This window comes from Fusarium pseudograminearum, chromosome 4, assembly GCF_000303195.2.
Source record: "Fusarium pseudograminearum CS3096 chromosome 4, whole genome shotgun sequence".
In the NCBI taxonomy this organism is placed as follows: Eukaryota; Fungi; Ascomycota; class Sordariomycetes; order Hypocreales; family Nectriaceae; genus Fusarium; species Fusarium pseudograminearum.
In genome coordinates this window covers 7,068,699-7,086,251 of record NC_031954.1, presented here as the reverse complement: position 1 = coordinate 7,086,251, position 17,553 = coordinate 7,068,699, and the positions used below count along the sequence as shown (strand labels likewise).

At 48.1% G+C, this 17,553-nt stretch overlaps 4 protein-coding genes across 4 annotated transcripts; 2 read left to right on the top strand and 2 right to left on the bottom strand.

The window, feature by feature from the left end:
- Positions 1-2,068: 2,068 nt before the first annotated feature.
- Positions 2,069-3,905, bottom strand: FPSE_09694 (uncharacterized protein; the record flags this gene model as incomplete). Its single annotated transcript, XM_009262811.1, has 4 exons — positions 2,069-2,775; positions 2,828-3,039; positions 3,094-3,490; positions 3,545-3,905. 4 exons carry the CDS (start codon positions 3,903-3,905, stop codon positions 2,069-2,071), a joined length of 1,677 nt encoding a protein of 558 aa, XP_009261086.1.
- A 2,484-nt stretch (positions 3,906-6,389) lies between these two features.
- Positions 6,390-8,577, bottom strand: FPSE_09695 (uncharacterized protein; the record flags this gene model as incomplete). The annotated part of the gene is made up of 3 exons (XM_009262812.1): positions 6,390-6,536; positions 6,720-6,807; positions 6,860-8,577. 3 exons carry the CDS (start codon positions 8,575-8,577, stop codon positions 6,390-6,392), a joined length of 1,953 nt encoding a protein of 650 aa, XP_009261087.1.
- Positions 8,578-9,677: 1,100 nt separating this feature from the next.
- On the top strand, positions 9,678-10,984 carry FPSE_09696 (uncharacterized protein; the record flags this gene model as incomplete). The annotated part of the gene is made up of 7 exons (XM_009262813.1): positions 9,678-9,757; positions 9,838-10,138; positions 10,188-10,505; positions 10,554-10,689; positions 10,741-10,749; positions 10,807-10,871; positions 10,922-10,984. The coding sequence occupies 7 exons, from the start codon at positions 9,678-9,680 to the stop codon at positions 10,982-10,984; spliced, it is 972 nt and encodes a 323-aa protein (XP_009261088.1).
- A 991-nt stretch (positions 10,985-11,975) lies between these two features.
- On the top strand, positions 11,976-17,363 carry FPSE_09697 (uncharacterized protein; the record flags this gene model as incomplete). The annotated part of the gene is made up of 6 exons (XM_009262814.1): positions 11,976-12,053; positions 12,106-12,172; positions 12,223-12,603; positions 12,650-12,726; positions 12,771-15,245; positions 15,291-17,363. 6 exons carry the CDS (start codon positions 11,976-11,978, stop codon positions 17,361-17,363), a joined length of 5,151 nt encoding a protein of 1,716 aa, XP_009261089.1.
- Positions 17,364-17,553: the final 190 nt, after the last annotated feature.

Here is a 17,553-nt window from a genome sequence, read left to right as displayed (position 1 = left end):
AAGAGACAAGACGTGGTTCAAGTCCCAAGAACTTGGTTCGCCATTCAAGTGATCGAATACCTATCATTATCGTGAGATATGGGGATTCTTTCTGGACTGTTCTGTTTTGCCCCTGAGTTCGCCTTTTCCCAATATAAACCCATGACTCGCCTTTTTTGCCTCGTCTCCCAAGAAAAGGATACTTTCTGGATACGATATGAGGAAATTTCCCTCAGCGGTGAGGTCTTCAGTTGAACTTCATTTTCGTTAGTTTGTTAGTTGATCGTCAATTGACCAGCGCAAGGCTTCAGCTATTCCCTTGTCATATGTCATTCAACGTGCTACTAACTGGAGTGAACTTTTCTTTTTTATTGCCATAGACAGGGTCAGGGTTAAAATACTGGATCCCCCCCAGTTCCCTCGTGCTGATCTTGTCTCTAGGTTCACATCAAGCGACTCTTCGTTTATTATCAACCTAGCTGGGTTCTTGTCTTCTAGCGTGGCAACGAGGTCTTTCACTAGAGATGCCAAACCCGCAACTAGCGACTCATGCAAGCCTGTCGTCAACTGACTATTGGGCGTTACCAGTCCGAACCTGGGAGTAGATCGTGTCGTTGTTGACAAGAATCATGCCATTTTATATATTGGCAATATGCCTCTTTAAATTAAAAAAGAGTCTGATCCCAATTCTGTAACAAGTTGCTTCTGTTCTGTCACTTTTTGACAAACTTGACCAAACCCTCGTCTCGTTTCTCGATATCCATTTCGCGCATCGGCCCTACCGTCTGTTCTCCAAAAGAGCTGGAGCGAGCCCCTGAACTGAAACACGGGACTGAGCAAGGCAGGACCTTGTCTTGTCTTGAATTCATTCTCAATTTCGGTCAACTCGTCCCACGGATCAGTCTGATTGTACGTAGGTGAACACGATATCTATATGTAGATCGTCTGTTTCTATTTCTTGATCTGGTGGTTTCAGGTATCGCTGTCAACCGACTGCACAGCCTTGTTAGTGGATAGAAACCAAATATATCACATGAAACATCCTTCATCTTTCGATTTGATAGCATTGACCTCTTGTTGGTAGCTTGCCATCTACAATTATCCTCCCGTTGTTTAAACTTCTTTATTGTCTCAGGCCAATGTTGGACGATTCGGTCCTTTGAAGGTATGTTCAGCGTCATGTGTAATCAGAAGCTTTGCTTCTTTTCTTCCCGTGTCTTGTCTTGTTTCTGGTCTTCTTTTGCTTGCTTTTCTCCACGATCAGGATTCCACTTTCTGTTCAACATTGTAACCTCTCTCCACAGTCAAGAAAGCAAATTTCAACACGGATAGTCGCCTAGGCAGTTGCCGATTCATTTAATCATAACCGGTTTGTTCAACATCCACATCGCGTTTCACAACCAATCGAAGCTCAAGCAACCTCATAAACTCGCGTTTTTTTTTTTCTTCTTCCATGTATCCATCACCTAACAAAACATAGTATTTCTGCAGCAAGCCTATGTTTCGTTTTGGTTTATATACGGGAAACAAAGTTTCGACCCGTCTTTGCTTTGCCGCAATGCTACAACGGCATGCCTTGGATGTAACCTCGTAGTAGTGCCCTTGTTGCCGCAAACCTGCATCGTGATTCCAACGAGGGTGTGTTCAGTCTTGGTCGAGTCAGTGATCAAAATTCATAGTCCTTTGTTTCTTTTGTTCGGATGTTGAAGGTTCCGGTTGTATCTGATGATCCTCAAGTCTGCGGGTGTAGGGTATGTGCATGCCAAGAACTTGATCGAACGACATACTCAGATAGGCAGGTCACCAAGTTGACCGATGGTGTTAGTGAAACATGAATTCTCTTCTTAGTCAATAGTCGGCCAACCTCTATAGACACTGTTCCTGGCTACCTAGTTGGCGTAGAAAAGTTGGCCTCCGGTTTGAGGATAGCATGGACAGCATCAAACTGACTGGCACCTGGACCGATTACAAAAAAATGTGTCACAGCGATAAAGAACAGTCAAGTTGAACTTGCAATGATGATGTATTACTGCAGACGTATCCAAGAACTATGTCTCAGAGCTGCATTTTTAAGGTATATAGCTTCCAATTACCAGATACGCTCCCAGTTCCTCTTCCAGAAAGACATGGCAGCAAGCTCACGCTTGTAGTTCTCCTCAATACCACCCTCCTCCCAGTGCTTGCACTCCTCATCGACCTCCTTCTTGCCACTGACAAGATCGGCACTCTTGGGGTTGACGAACTTGGTCTTCTTGAGGACCTTCCAGACAACAAAGAGGATGGCGGCATAACCGTGGCAGAAGTAGCTGGTGACGAAACCCTGAGTACTCCAAGGGTCAAACTTGTCGAAGCCGATAAAGATGAGCGCGATGGTACCCAGGAACAGGCCGATGTAGGCAGCGTAGGGGTTGAAGGGGGCGACGTAGTGCAGAGCAGAGTTGTCGAGACCCTGTGCCTTGCGAGCGCGGTACCAACCGATGAAGACGACAATCATCATGGTGTAGGTGGCGATGAGACCGGTCGTGGTAAGGTCGACGAACCAAAAGAAGACGGTGACGGAGGACTCGCCGGCGACGAGGAAGGTGATGCAGCTGAGGAGACTGACGACGAGAACACAGTACATGGGCACACCGGCCTTATTACACTTCATGAGGAAAGCAGGGGCCTGACCATCGCGAGCAAGACCGTAGAGAGTTCGGGACGAGGAGTAGAGGTAGGCGTTGCCACAAGAAAGACCGGATGTGAGGATGAGGAAGTTGATCAGATCGGGAAGACCGTGGATACCAAGGTTCTCAACTGGAAAGAAGTTAGTGACTGCTCGTTTTGAGACCAATGATATGGAACTTACTGCCAATGACCCAGGGGGAAGAAGCAGCACCAGCAGCGCTGTTCTCAATGGCACCAAGCAGGCGTGTATCGTCGGAACTGCAGATGACACCGACGGCCAAAACTCCAAGGACGTAGAAACCAACAAGTCGGTAGAAGATGAGCTTGGCAACTCGGGGAATGGTTCGTCGAGGGTTAGCGATTTCACCAGAAGACAGAGAGATCATATCGGGGCTGCACATTGCATAGTCAGTAAAAGGATATACACGGTCATTGCAAGAAACTTACCCAGCAATGGTGAAACCAGCATAAAGGATAACCTTCCACCAACCGCAGAAGCGTCCAAGATCGCCCTCTGCGTGATAAGGTCTCATAGCCTTGCCACCCTTCCAGTAGCGGAAACCGTAGGCGTCGCCCTTGGGGTTGCCACCACACATGGTGATAAGAGTGATGAAGAGGAGACCGAACAGAAGAATAACCTTGAGGGATGCCATGATGAACTCGGCTTCACCGTAGTACTTGACAGCAACAACGTTGAGAAGAACGCAGATGACCATGGCCATGGCGACCCAAGCTGCAGGATTTATATCAGGAACCCAATATTGCATAAGAGTCGCAACAGCACTGTATTCGACACAAACAAGCATTAGACCAGCGTAGAAATATGTCCATCCCATTGCAAAGCCTGTTTTCAACCGATTAGTTCATGTTTCCAGGTGATTGTGGAAGTAAAACATACCAAGCGCAGGGTCGACGAAACGAGCAGCAAGCTCAAAGATGGAACCACGGATAGGAAGATAAGAGCACATCTCTGCAACACACAGGTTACAGGGCCAAACGAAAAAGACACCCCAGATCAAGTATCCGAGAACCACAGAGAGAGGACCAGCTTTTGAGAGAACACCACCGATACCAACGAAGAGACCAGTACCGATGGAGCCACCGATGGCCATGAGCTGGACGTGGCGAGGGGAGAGACCTCGCACAGTTCGGCCATATTCTCTGTCGACTGTATTGTGGTCGATGAGAACACCAGGGGATGTGTCGGAAACATTGGGAGCCTCGACGGCTTTGGACTCGGGGTCTTCTTGATAACCCATGATGATGAAGACGAGGTTTGATGGAAACACTCAAACACTCTTCCTATGATTGTGGTGGATTGGAAATGAGGTTATAAGAGGGATGTTTGTCTTGTGGACACAAGCCTGGACATAAACGCCATTGAGATTTGGGGGGGGAGATGATCTTTTATGAAGAATCATTTCGCTGTAACCACGATCAAGGATATGGATTGCAAGAGCCGGCCCGGTTTTCTGGAAGAGGAACTGATGGTGTAGATTGAGCTACCATGGCCAGGAACATGTAGTTAGTTTAGCTATTCGAAACACAAAGTTGCCCGAAACTGGTGACTGCACTACAATGCAGGTTCGCGGAAGTGAAGGGATACCACGCTACAATACCGTAGGTGACATTCTCCACTGCTAGCTGTAGAGAGTATGGGGTCAAGATAAGCAGTGTAATAGTAGATAGAGGCAAATAGAGTGCTACTCTCCAGTGAGAGAGAGGACCGGGCCGGTGGTCTTCACTCAAACGGGCAAGTTCGGGCGACGTAGTAGCATGGTGTGGGGAGAAGCAGGACAAGGCATGACTCGGAGAAAGGGAATTTGTATGAAGAACAAGAGTAGAGTAGTGGTGGCTTGGAGTTGGAGTGTCAGTTTGGGGGAGCGTTAGAGGTGCCAAGAGGTGAAGAGGCTAGCGAGGACAATCCTTGCCTAATGCTGGACTGCGGGCAAACGGTTATCAGTTGGGTCGAGATAGGCAGTTTCACGGCGGGAAAGACCTCAGGGCTAGCATCCACCGCGGCTAAGATGGTACCTGTATAACTCAGTGGTTGTATAAGTGAATGCTTTCATTTAGATAGGTAGAGTCTCTATACTGGCTTCACTCGAAGCATCGGTCTATCTATTCAGTGACATCTCTAGGAGAGCATCTCCAATAACTGTACTCCAGTTACTTCAATGCCCAAACCTTTCTATACTGCGGTTCCGATGCAAGGTTCTTACCCCAGACAATCCATTGGTATTGTACGTAATAAAATAAAAACAACTCTCGGTACCGAGGCAATGGTTTCAATGTACATGTCCCCCAATACAAATCTCCAGCGTCAGAAAAGTCTCTGTCAGAGAGGAGAAATGCGGGGAAAAGATGAACGAGGTCTTTTTTTCCCGCTCTTAATTTTAAGCATGGGTTTAAGTCTAAGAGTGCAGATCCTTGTCTCTATCGGACTGTGACCGATTGCATTGCGAGTCATTTTACGAGATGATGTTCATTGCCAGCAAGCACTCAGTTCACTGAGGTAACAAATAGATGAATCAATGGGAGTAGTAAAGCAAGACATGATCTGATGGTATGATCATCTTATAGTGATACCTTAGCACTACTACTTGGCATCGTTCAGGTACGATACAAACCCTGTAAAAGTTGGTGTCTTCTTATCAGCTACCACCCCTGAGCGCGCTTATTTTGGTTGGAGAAGCCGCCATAACAAAGATAAGAAATACGCTGTAACAAGTCTAGACAGGTACTGTTCTCCTCCCTACCCCAACTGTTCATCAGCTTCCATGCATGCGTTTTCTTTTTTCTTTTTTCTCCCTTCTCCAAATTTTGAACCAACGTTTTGTAAATAACTTCACTTGAATCTGCCAAGTGCTGTAACCACTATTTCCCCAGATCTGAAGATCTCTTTTCCCCGCAAACTCCAGAATAAAACAAGCAAGCAAGAGATGACATCTCTCCAGATTTGTTGGGGCCCCACGAATACAAAGTCGGAAAAAACGTAATAGAAAAAGGAACATGATATGACCTGACCTACAACGACAAACTCGCAAACTGTGGGCACGGAACCATCCGGCCCCTCATTTTCTTTTGTTTTCGGTTTTCTATGCGACTTTGTTTAAGGGAAACTTCAGCTGAATTGGAAAATATTGCCCTGCCGGTTCTTCTGCCTGCCTGCCCCCGGTTGATCAACTAACTACTGTAAGCCCAGCGCCACAAGCCATGTACAGAACCATCCAGCGCTGCCCGTGAATGGACAGAAAGGTCTTCTAGAAGACCAAGAACTGAATGTCTTGCCATCTAATCTGAGCCAGGGTGTGATAATGTGTGTGGGGAATACTACATAATCCTTGTCAGCCATGATAGACCTCATGGAGAACGGGGGAAAAGCTCAAAATAAGCTTGAAAACTAACAATTGAGCGGTCGGTAGTCGTGCATAAACCTAACTATTCGCTAGTCGTGTTTACTTCCCTATTCCTTTAACTCGACCGGCCCGGTTGATGATATATCTCTCGACTTGAAGGTAGGTCGTAGAGGATCCACCCCCGGATGTGAATTCCAGCTTGGCGATTTTGTGCCAAGATGATATACGCTTTATCTGTACATAGTAGCTCACAAGATAATGCTCGATGCTGAATCATAAGAACTACTGTTATTGATCACCTCGATGCTGCACCGAGATAGGTCAAACGAAAAGTCAACATAAGCTGGAATTTTCGCCAATGGAGAGCAAATGCATCAATGATAGTCACGTATCGTCAATTCCAAGCCCAGTAACCCAGATAAAAGTGCACAAAACGCTATGACTCTTATTATTCTTCATATTCATCCCCGATCTGTGAATATATGCCTGCAAACCCGATTCCTGCGCCTTCTTTTCCAAACGCTCCGAATGCTTCAATATCCATATAGACCAGTCTCAACAAGAGACTCCAAACTAATGAGAAGAAACGCCTGCGCCCCTCCAAAGACGTACCAATGCCAGGGACAATAAACTTTGATCATCATTACCCGATGCTAGCACGAGCCGGCATCTCATCTCCCTTATCGATCCTACTATGTCACGCCACATACACACCTCCATGCCACGCGAGTATTTCAGTTGCCACACCCTTTCCATACGGCCGGGTCTAGGGCTGATGTACCGCTGAAGAGCTGCGGCATAGCTGTGCCCACCTAGTACTAGCCTTGATGACCTGGAGTGCACTCTAAAGATACCGTGTCTTGAGCCATTCCTCATCGCGCAGTCCTAGGTTCAGTCCGTTTTGCGTCCACCAACGTCGAACAGAGCTCTGATCTCCTATGCTGTCTTCGAGCGCCTCTTCGATGTTGCATGTCCGGAATTCCACCTGTTGCTTTCGACCTTCCATGCCTTCAAGCTCTCCGTGGGCAAAGTTACGCCACCAGTCGAGCACTGATAAATGTTTGAATATGGTAGGCGGGACGAGAACCTCGGCATCGAACACGAGTTTGTCGTCTCCTTTGAGGCGTCTCCAAGTCTCCAAAACCTCGACTTGACCCCAGCGACTGGCCACTTTAGCAACGCTGTCGCCATGTGCGGCAGGAATACCTGAAGCATCCCACCACCGCAAAACATCAGCTTGTCCATGCTGTGTTGCCCATAAGAGTGACCGGCCCGGACGTAGAACCACCTTGTCGTCCTGAGCTGCTGCGTCGCGCCACCATTCAAGAACCAGAAGATGGCCGTTTCCGCTAGCCTGCTCCAGCGCCGACTCGGTATACCGCATCCCCAGGCCAGATCGTCTCCACCACCAGTCTAAAACACGGACGTGGCCAAACCTAGAGGCGCCGTCGACTGCTTCCGCATCGTACACATGACGATCTCTGAACCATGCACTCTGTTTCCAATAGTCCAACACATCGGCGCGTGGATAATAAGCGGATGCTTTAGTAGGTAGTGTTGTGCCGTCGAATGCCTTGAAGAGATCTGGCCGATTGGCTTCCATATATGCCAATACATCAATGAGGCCAAACTTGATTACGAGCTTGATGACCAAGGCTGATATGTCGTGGAACTCTGGTGGCGATTGCGATATCTTCTTACATATCGCAGCAGAGTTGCAAGTTAGAACCGTCCACTCGAGCTCGTGCTCATACACCTTGAGTGGATCATTGGGATCTCTAGGCTGGCTTGACCATGTCGTGGGCATCGGAAGGTTGGTGTACATTCCCAGAGCCTTTGAAAGTTCCCAATCCCCTGCATAATCAAGAATAATAGTCCAGATCTCGGGTGGAAGCTTGCACTGAACTCTTACGCCGGCATCGTCTGCCATGCCTAGCCCAGTCGCAACTTCAACATCTCGCCCAAGTCCTAGCAAGTCGGCCTGGTTTTTTATTATCCCCAAAACTTCGTTGAAACCATTCCAGTTAGGCACTCGTTTCGGGTTGGGCGATCCTTCGTAGTGCCACAATATCGGCGTCACCACACGTATCCAATTCCATTTGCGGTGCAATTTGTTTAGGTGCTTCTTGGTCATCGGATTCGACCACATATGCGTGCTCATGCCAGGAACCAAGACGATGCTCTTTTGGGTGTCCCATCCTCTTAGTACTTCGCCGAGAAATGTGTCGGTTACGCCGGCCAGCATCTTGGCGATACTGTCGGCATCGAGGGGTACGCAGACCATGAGATCTGCCCATTCCACCAGCTCGAATGCTTGCTGCCGATAGAATTCGATGTCGTCGGCCCTATCGCCCGCTCCGAGGGCCAAGCCTCTATTCTGCATCACAATGATGGTTTGTGTTAATCGCGGGACTACATCGTCGACGATTGCTCGAGCCTCGATCTGTGGGTTTTTGGAGAGGCGCACAACGAGTGCTTGGGCCCAGGAGGTATCACGGGGACCGGTGGCGGCGACTAGAAGACGGAGTTTTCGGTTACGTCCCATGTCGTGGAGAGACGTGGTCGAAGTCATGGCGGGACTCAACCGCGGCGAAAAGGAATGATGGTGTGCCATGCTGGAAGATGACCCGGATCCAACATTGTTTGCATGAGATGTGAGAGGCGGGCGAGCGGTGAAGTTTAAAGGCGAAGAGTTGTGACGGGGCATCAAATCACTGGTTCGACGAGAATGCGGGATCACGTGGCGGTTGCTTTTGTATGGAATGGGTTCTGAGGGAGGGAGAATCGTGGTCGCTTCGTCAGTTGGTCAAGAGTTGGGATGGTAATCGTAAATCGTAAATCAATTGTTTGAATTGAAAGCCTGCTTAGTTAAGGTCGTGCGATTTCAGAAATGATTCTCATAGGAAGACTGGGTCTGGTCTCGGTCTGGAACTGGTTTCGGATGGGTTTGGGAACAAAGAAAGGATCAATCAAGCCGACTCCATATTTTTATCCTGGTAAAAGGTTCCGATCCAAGCCGGTAATGGAGGGGTAGACAGTAGACAAGCGACAGGGTATCTCTGGCTTTATAGGCAGAGGACGACCAGAGCTGAAAAATGACGTCGGATTGATTGGGAGGAATTATCAATGTCGTGCTGCTTATATGATTGAAGTAAGAGGCGTCTTGTCATTATCCTCAAGTGCGCTCATCATGACCGCTTCAACACATCTCTACACCCAAAATAGAGTTGAGACGGCCCCCGCAAATCCATTCTCTAGCTGAAATGAATCAAAGAGTTTACCTACTATAGACAACTGCTTTTGCAATCACATGACCCAGCCTCTTGGGGAAAAAAACATGGAGAACTTTTTAGGTGGTGTCGACGGCACTATAACTACTGCTACCTCCGTTAACGCGGGTGCTGAAGCTCTGACTGCTCCACAACTCAAAACCCGGAAAGGAAAACTTTGAACATCATTCATTGTCTTTCGGCTCTGGAATTTAATCGGAGCTTGTTTATTTCATCGTCCTGATTCATCGCGCTCCTGTTTCCAAAACCTGGGCGTTGAACCACCAACCTGACAACCTGAATCACATACCTAAACTCTCCGATCCTAACCCGAGGTGATCGCTATTTATTCCTCGCCGCCAAAAATTCTTCGCCCCGCTCTTTTTCTTTCCCTTCTTCGACAATGTTGGACCAAATGGCGAACGAAATCAAACTCATCTCGGGGAGCTCCCACCCTGAAATCAGTGCCAAAGTCGCTAGTCGGTATGTCTACTCTTGTTCTCCCTAAAGGCGTGGCCCAGCGCCTGTGAGCTGGTGTACAAGTTGCTGATATATTCTCAAAGGCTCGGCATTGAAATCGCCAACACTATGAGCCTCAACTACTCCAACCGTGAGACTAGCGTTTCTATCGGCGAGTCTGTCCGTGATGAGGACGTCTTTATTCTCCAATCTACTGCTCCTGGAGATGTCAACGATGGATTGATGGAACTGCTCATCATGATCCACGCTTGTCGAACTGCCTCGGCCAGACGTATCACTGCTGTTATTCCCAGCTTTCCTTACGCGCGCCAGGATAAGAAGGACAAGTCTCGAGCTCCTATCAGTGCCAAACTGATCGCAAACATGCTTCAAGTTTCTGGATGCGTACGTTTTATCACTAACTCTTTGTCCGCATGCACTAACAGTCATGTAGAACCATGTCATCACCATGGACCTCCACGCTTCTCAGATTCAAGGCTTCTTCAATGTCCCAGTGGACAACCTTTACGCAGAGCCCTCTGTCCTTCGTTGGATCAGAGAGAACCTTAATGTGGAAAACTGCGTGATTGTTTCACCCGATGCTGGTGGCGCCAAGCGTGCTACCTCTCTGGCTGACCGCCTCAACACTGGATTCGCTCTCATTCACAAGGAGCGCCCTCGTCCCAACGTCGTTGGCCGCATGGTGCTCGTTGGTGACGTCCAGGACAAGGTCGCCATCCTAGTCGATGACATGGCAGACACTTGTGGAACTGTAAGTGAGCACAATTTGTTTCTGTGACACCAGCTAACCACATGACAGCTTGCCAAGGCTGCTGAGACCGTCCACAAGCACGGTGCCAGTGAAGTCTATGCCATCGTCACTCACGGTATCCTGAGTGGCAAGGCCATTGACACCATCAACAGCTCTGTCCTCTCTGGTCTCGTTGTTACCAACAGTAAGTAATCTTTGTCTTTGTACTCGATCTCACATGCTAACTTCTCCTCAGCCGTGCCTCGTAAGTTTCTGAAACTCTGACTCGCGCGCATATTTATGGCTTACTAATTTTCAACAGTGGGTGACAAGATTGAGCGATGCCCCAAGCTCAAGGTCATTGATGTCTCCGGAACCCTCGCTGAGGTATGGTATTCCGCTTTCTCGGTGTATCATGTTACTGACTGATTCATCAGGCTATCCGACGAACCCACAACGGAGAATCTGTCTCCTACCTTTTCAACAACGCCCCCGTCTAAGATCCTCAAGCGCTAGATGCAGGTGCAAAACAAGATTATGGAGTTGGTAGGTCTAGCTGTCAGGTGAAGTCATGGTTGCGAACTAACAAACATCAAGCGGCGTACATTTTTAGAGATTGGGCTTGGGCCAAGTCGATTTACGATCGTTTGGGTAAAACTCTCAAAACCCACAAAAAGAGATTTAGACTATGTGACGCACCAAGTTTTTGGGATATGCTGCATGCTGTTCAGAAGTTGAACATGCGCTCGTCAATGTGGCCGGTATTGTTTGCTGGCTTGAACGGTACACGGGGCTTGTTCTGTTCAATCATATGCTGCAGTATAGATGAACTGGGTTTATGATACAATTGATACAGAGCAAAGCATTCGTACTGAGAAAATGGAATGCTATGAGCCGACTTTATCAATTTGGCGGATTCGAGCTGGACTTTCCTTATGATCATGAACTTAAGAACGATAGCTTTACTGGGTTGTTCTGGAAGCTGCATCATGATACGCAAGATGATTCTGGCAAGATAATTTATCTTGACTGACCAAATGAGTATAGTATCATGCTCATTTCGAATAAGGCAAGATAGCCTTGCCTCATGTGATGACAATAAGATAACCCAGAGAGTTATAATGCTAGATGAGAAATTGATGACAAAATACCAAATTCTGTCGACTTGACCATAACTTGACAGCATGTTTAAAAATGACATGAGAATGCACTGTAAAGCTTACATGCAGCCTTTAAATTGTGAAGTAGCAGTCATGATGAGAAGTTGCGAATTGGCATGATTACCTTGATCATTGCCCCACGTGAATAGCAGGCGGTGAGTAATTCTGCCGCCTCATCTACAAGGGACACATCACTGCCTACAAGCATCAACACCCTGTAGAGAGAGATACATCATCAATCGGCAAAAGAAAATCACTCCTATAGCTGCATGGACCTACGGAGAAATCATATGCTCTGTCCTGAGCTGGAAAATTGCGCGTTCTGCCCAAGATGACGACACAACTCCTTTCAACCGAGTTGACCAATCTCATTCAGGAGAGCAAGAGGAAGCATAGTGACCTGCGACAGGTGAGCTGTCTTCATCGCCAATGCAGGGCAAAATGACTTATAGTTATCACAGGCTGCGGAGAAATCATTAGAAGAATTAAGGAATTTGAGAAATCCGTCCGAACAGACGGCCCCTGAAGGTCTAAGAGCTCCCCGCTGTTAGTGGAAGCTATATCTGACTCGCATACAGAGCTATCTCAAAAACCCAACTTCGTCAACCCATTCATCATCGCATGTGGCACAAAAAATGCAAAATTCACTGCAATTGCCATTGTCTGTCTTCAGCGACTCATCGTTGCCCAGGCTTTACCGAGGTCCAAGCTGAACCAGGTCCTGGAGGCGTTGATGCAAGCTACATCAGCTGGTCTCGATGTACAGCTCAAGATCCTGCAAGCGCTACCCTCACTTGTTCAGAACTATGCATCCGATCTCAAAGGAAACTTGTTGGTGACGACGCTGAACATTTGCTTTACGCTTCAGAGTAGCAAAAATGCAATTGTGAACCATACCTCAGCGGCGACACTCCAGCAGCTGGTTGTATCTGTCTTTGACAAAGTTGTTGCCGAAGACAGTGAGTATATCTACAGATGAAATGAACGGCTACTAACTCTAAGTAGAGAAGGTAGGCGAAGGATCTATGAACAGCGATGCAGAATACTCGGATAGCCATCCTGCAGCAACCGACGCCTACAGAGTATGTGCTACCATGTCTTTTACTATCATCTCTAACCTGTTTAGATTTTCAATGATCTGTGTCTGATGACTGAAAACCAACGACCAGAGTTCATTCGCGTTTCGGGACTTCAGCAGACATTCGGCCTAGAACTTATCGAGTCCGTTATAACAAATCATGCCACTGTCTTTAGCAAACATCCCGAGCAAGCGCAGATTCTACGCAGTAGAGTCATGCCCCTTATTATAGGCGCACTAAAGGCGAGGCCCAATTTTGCAACCACGGTCCGACTGATGCGAATTCTGTACACGATGTTGCGTAGGCATATCGGCATTTTACCGTCGGAATGCGGCGAGGCGCTGGCTGTGCTAACACATATCCTTGATCAAGACGAGACTTTCTGGAAAAGAGCACTGTGCATGGAAGTCTTTAGGGGGATCTTTGCGGACCACGCCCTCCTGAGGCGCATTTACGCCATGTTCGATGCTACCAAAGGGGAAAAGGATGTCCTCAAACCCCTGATAGCTACATTCGTGCGCCTAAGCTCAGAGAACCCTGCTGTGATCGGACTTGGTCCCCAGTCATCGCTACCTACGGTCAGCTCAAACACTCAAGGCTCGTCTGAGCAAGCCATTGCTGAGGCTAGTGGTATGACCGGACTGATGACGGGACCAGTTGGATCTGAAACCATAACCGTAGGTATCAGCACCCAGTTCAGCTCAGTCCGCGTTCCGTGCATCGATCAACTTGACAAGACGGAGGCACCGGCAATCCCAGAGTCTTATCTCTACAGCCTGGTACTCGCCTGCATCTCAAATGTCTCTGACAATCTCGCTAAGCTCGTCCTGTCTCTCACAGTCGCAAGCGAGACAAGAAATCGAAAGAGAGCCTCTAGACAAGAGTTTGGACGCGATTCACCTGTGCCTCAAAGCGAGCACGACGCATCGCCAAAGAGCAGGCTGGAAAGGTCGGCATCCTTCAGGAAGAATCCTGTTTCTATTAACCCACTCTCACTGGTTGACCATCCTCAACATTCCGAAGTCAAGATCTGTGCTGCAATCGTTGAAGAATGCTGGCCGGCCATTCTTGCGACTTGCTCAACGTTCTTGAACGCTGCACTGGACTCGGAGTACTATCACGGACTGGTGCGTGCGTTCCAGCGATTTGCACATGTCGCTGGTTTGTTGCAATTGTCAACTCCCCGTGATGCTTTCCTTACAAGTCTAGGCAAGGCAGCTGTGCCGTCTAATCTTCTTACTGCTTGTGTCAATTCTGGCCAGGGCCGCCCCCAAACACCGAGTACGCCAACTGATGGCAGTCTTTTTAGCAATGCTCGAGGACTCCTCAGCGTTGACAGCCTGACACCCACCACACCTACCGGTGATAAGGGACGGCAGGCATCATTTGACGCTTCAGTCGTCTCTTTAAATACTCGCAATCTATTGTGCTTGCGAGCACTTCTCAATTTGGGTATCGCGTTGGGACCAACCTTGTCAGATGCTTGGAACATCATATTGGAGACTTTGCAGCAAGCAGACTTTGTACTTTACGTCAGTGGAAAGACTCCTGGTAGAGCACCAAGTATAAACCGAGGAGTCGAAGGGGGTGACAATGAGACGACAACGTTGATGCACAACTTCAGTTCCGAGGTTCGTGCGGTCGAAACTGCAGCTTCAAGACTTATTGAGAGTACGATTGACTTCCCCAACGAGTCGTTTCTGGAAGTCGTGGCGGCAGTTTGTAGTCTATTGGTGCAAAGGTCGTCTGAACAGTCTGAAGCGGCCTCTCAAGCCCAACCACCATCCGATGGGCTGCAGCTCAAGGCCCCTGCTGCGCAGGGCCGCAGAGCCTCTGGGCAGATGAACTCTGGATCGACCCAGGAAGATAAGTTCGCGCTTGCCAAGATAGGCGAGCTTGCTAATATCAACATCGAACGACTTTTGGAATACAGTCCAGAAGAATCTGGCTGGGATGTGCTGACAAAAAAGCTCATCGACACTTTGACTTCCTCAAACACAAATTCATCCGTCAGAACAAGGGCAGCCGAGATTCTTGTCAAACTGGCATGGGAAGCTGCCAATGTTACTTCTTCCCTACCAGAGGAATCTCGCGGGGAGAAACAACTTCGGTTCTTTGAGGCCCTTCGCATGTCACTAGAGCCCTTGCTCAAGGGAGATCGCGAGGTGTCTCTTGCAAGCCACTCCACAGATATTGATATCCACAAAATCATTCTCGATGGACTCCAAAGTATCATTGAGAGCAATGGAGAAACACTAGTCAAAGGATGGGACATTGCCTTTGAAATCATTGGCACCATCTTCGTCACAAGAGAACCCGATCATGAGTACCGCCGTGGCTCATCGGCCAACCCAATCCTCCTCGACACCCGATCAGCAAAGCTCATCAGGTCGTCTTTCAACTCCCTCCAGCTTATTTGCTCTGACTTTCTGGCCTCATTACCAAATTCGTGTTTCTTGATCCTTGTCGATAACCTCTACAAGTTTTGCTCACAAGATGACGATCTTAATATTGCATTGACTGTAAGTTTTCCGCTCTGATATTGGGGGAGTGCTAACTTTCTCTAGACGGTGACGTTCTTCTGGGTGTTGAGTGACTTCCTCTCTTCTAAGAATGAGTCGCTTGATATCCCCGCGGAGATGATGCAATTCACGAACCCATCCGATCTTGAGAAAATGGCAGCTGATCATGAACACAAATGCTCTGATGCGGCATTGTGGATGTTGCTTCTGCTCCGACTGACCAATGTTACCACTGATGATAGACTCGAGCTTCGCAACAGCGCGATTCAGACTTTGCTACGAATTTTTGATGCATACGGCGACCGACTTAGCTCAGAGTCGTGGTCGACATGTGTCAAATCAGTTGTTTTCAAACTCCTGTCATCAATCGAGCAAGAAATTAGAGTCTTGCAGTCGGGAGAAGATGAAGAAGCGGACGACGGTGACCGTGCTGAGTGGACCGAGACGGCTGTTGTGGTCCTCAATGGTATCTCAAGTCTCTTGGCTAACTATCTCGACATCCTCGCGGTTCATCCCTCCTTTGACGGCCTGTGGAAAGAATTGCTTACTCATTTCACCACTCTGCTCGACTTCAAAGTCCTGGATATTAATACAGCGATCTTCAAAGCACTTGCTCACATCCTATCCGAGACCAACAACGATGGCAAATCCGTCTTTAGCAAGACTGCGATTGATATTTCGTGGGAACTGTGGGCAAGAGGTGTTCCAATTTCCAAACCCATCGGCGAAAAGGCAGAAGACAACCAAAACTGCCTCATCGCCTATGTGTCTGTTCTGACAGAAATTTACCGACTCATACAAGAGACTCTTGAGGTTAAGAGAGTTGACAGGATTTTGAGCTTGCTCCGCGAAGCATTGGACGAAGCCACGGTCGGTGATTACGTCAAAGATATTGAGTACATGACGCAGCTACAGGCACAAATTCTTGAAGCTGTTCAGATGATCCGAACCGACATTGAAGGCGTTCCGTCTGCCATGATCACTCAAGTTGCGGATTTCGTGGTCTTGCCCTTTGTTCAGGCTAGTCCATCAAAGTCTGGCTCGAAGCGCACTTACATTGCGCTTTCCAAGATGAGCATGAAGGAGTTGGAAAAGCTCATTGTCAATCATTCATCGAACTCCGATATCTATAGTAGCAACTCTTTTTACAAGGCGCTGAAAGCCCTGTGTAAGCCCGTTGCGCTGAAATATGGCTTTACTACAATCACTAAATCAACGCCGCCATGGAGGCTGGCCACCTCTACCGCACTTACTGTCCTTGAGGCGACTCTTTCGCACATTACTAGCCTAGAGCTTTCGAAAGAAGTAACCCGGAACATTTGGACTACTGTTGTGGCTATCGCTGATGGGATCATGAGCGCGGACTGCAGTATTGCTCCCCCAGATACGAATTTTCCCGACGATGAGAGCTTCGACATCGCATCTTTCCATAAGCTGCGAGAATTAATCATACCTTCTCTCGGTGCAGCAGCAGTTCCCGAAAAGGCTCGAACGGCTTACGCAGAAAGTCTTTTCAAGACGTCGATAATCCATGCACCTTCACCAGAGGAAGAATCAATAATCAACGGAACACACGAAAAAGGTCTGTCGGCGCTTTATGGTCATCGTGCAGGCCGAACTGTGTCTGTGCCACCAACAAAGCGTGTGGATATGGCTTATGTCGCCTGCGAAGTCTTGTTTGACATGGTTTCTGCTAAAGACGAGCCAACAATTGTCATTCAACCGCCGACGCCCAAGTCTCCAGATCCAAGACACACTCGCTTTGCCGAGTCACCAGTTACCCTCCATGCCAGGATTGCTAGCACAGCTGCACCATTCCTCATACTTCGATGCGCATTGACATTAAGGGCATACGTCGCTGACCAGCCTCTACGGGGACGGATGCCTCAGCCTCTAAGCCAACGAAAGGAGCTGTCGTGGATTCTGACAAGGCTTGTTGATTTGAAGAGCGACAAGGATTCTATTCCTGAATTGAGAAATGTTGAGAGCGATGGGAGGAAGCATCTTCTAAGACTTTATCCTCTTATTGTACGGGCGTCTGGCGTAGCTGGGCACGAGACGATTAGTATTTTGTTAAGAGAAGCCCTGGAAGTTGTAGGAGAGGAGCTGGGATTTTGAGAAAAAGGGGACTGGTCGAGATGACATAGACATGAATTAAATTAGACGATTCTTGATGAGTCTGTAATAGACAATAACTTCATTGACTCCCAGTTCCCAAACCAATCCCGTCTGATCCATAGAGGGGTAAACTTTACAGGGCACCCCCACCATCAACGCGGGGCACCAAATTCAGACTTCAAAAAATTCA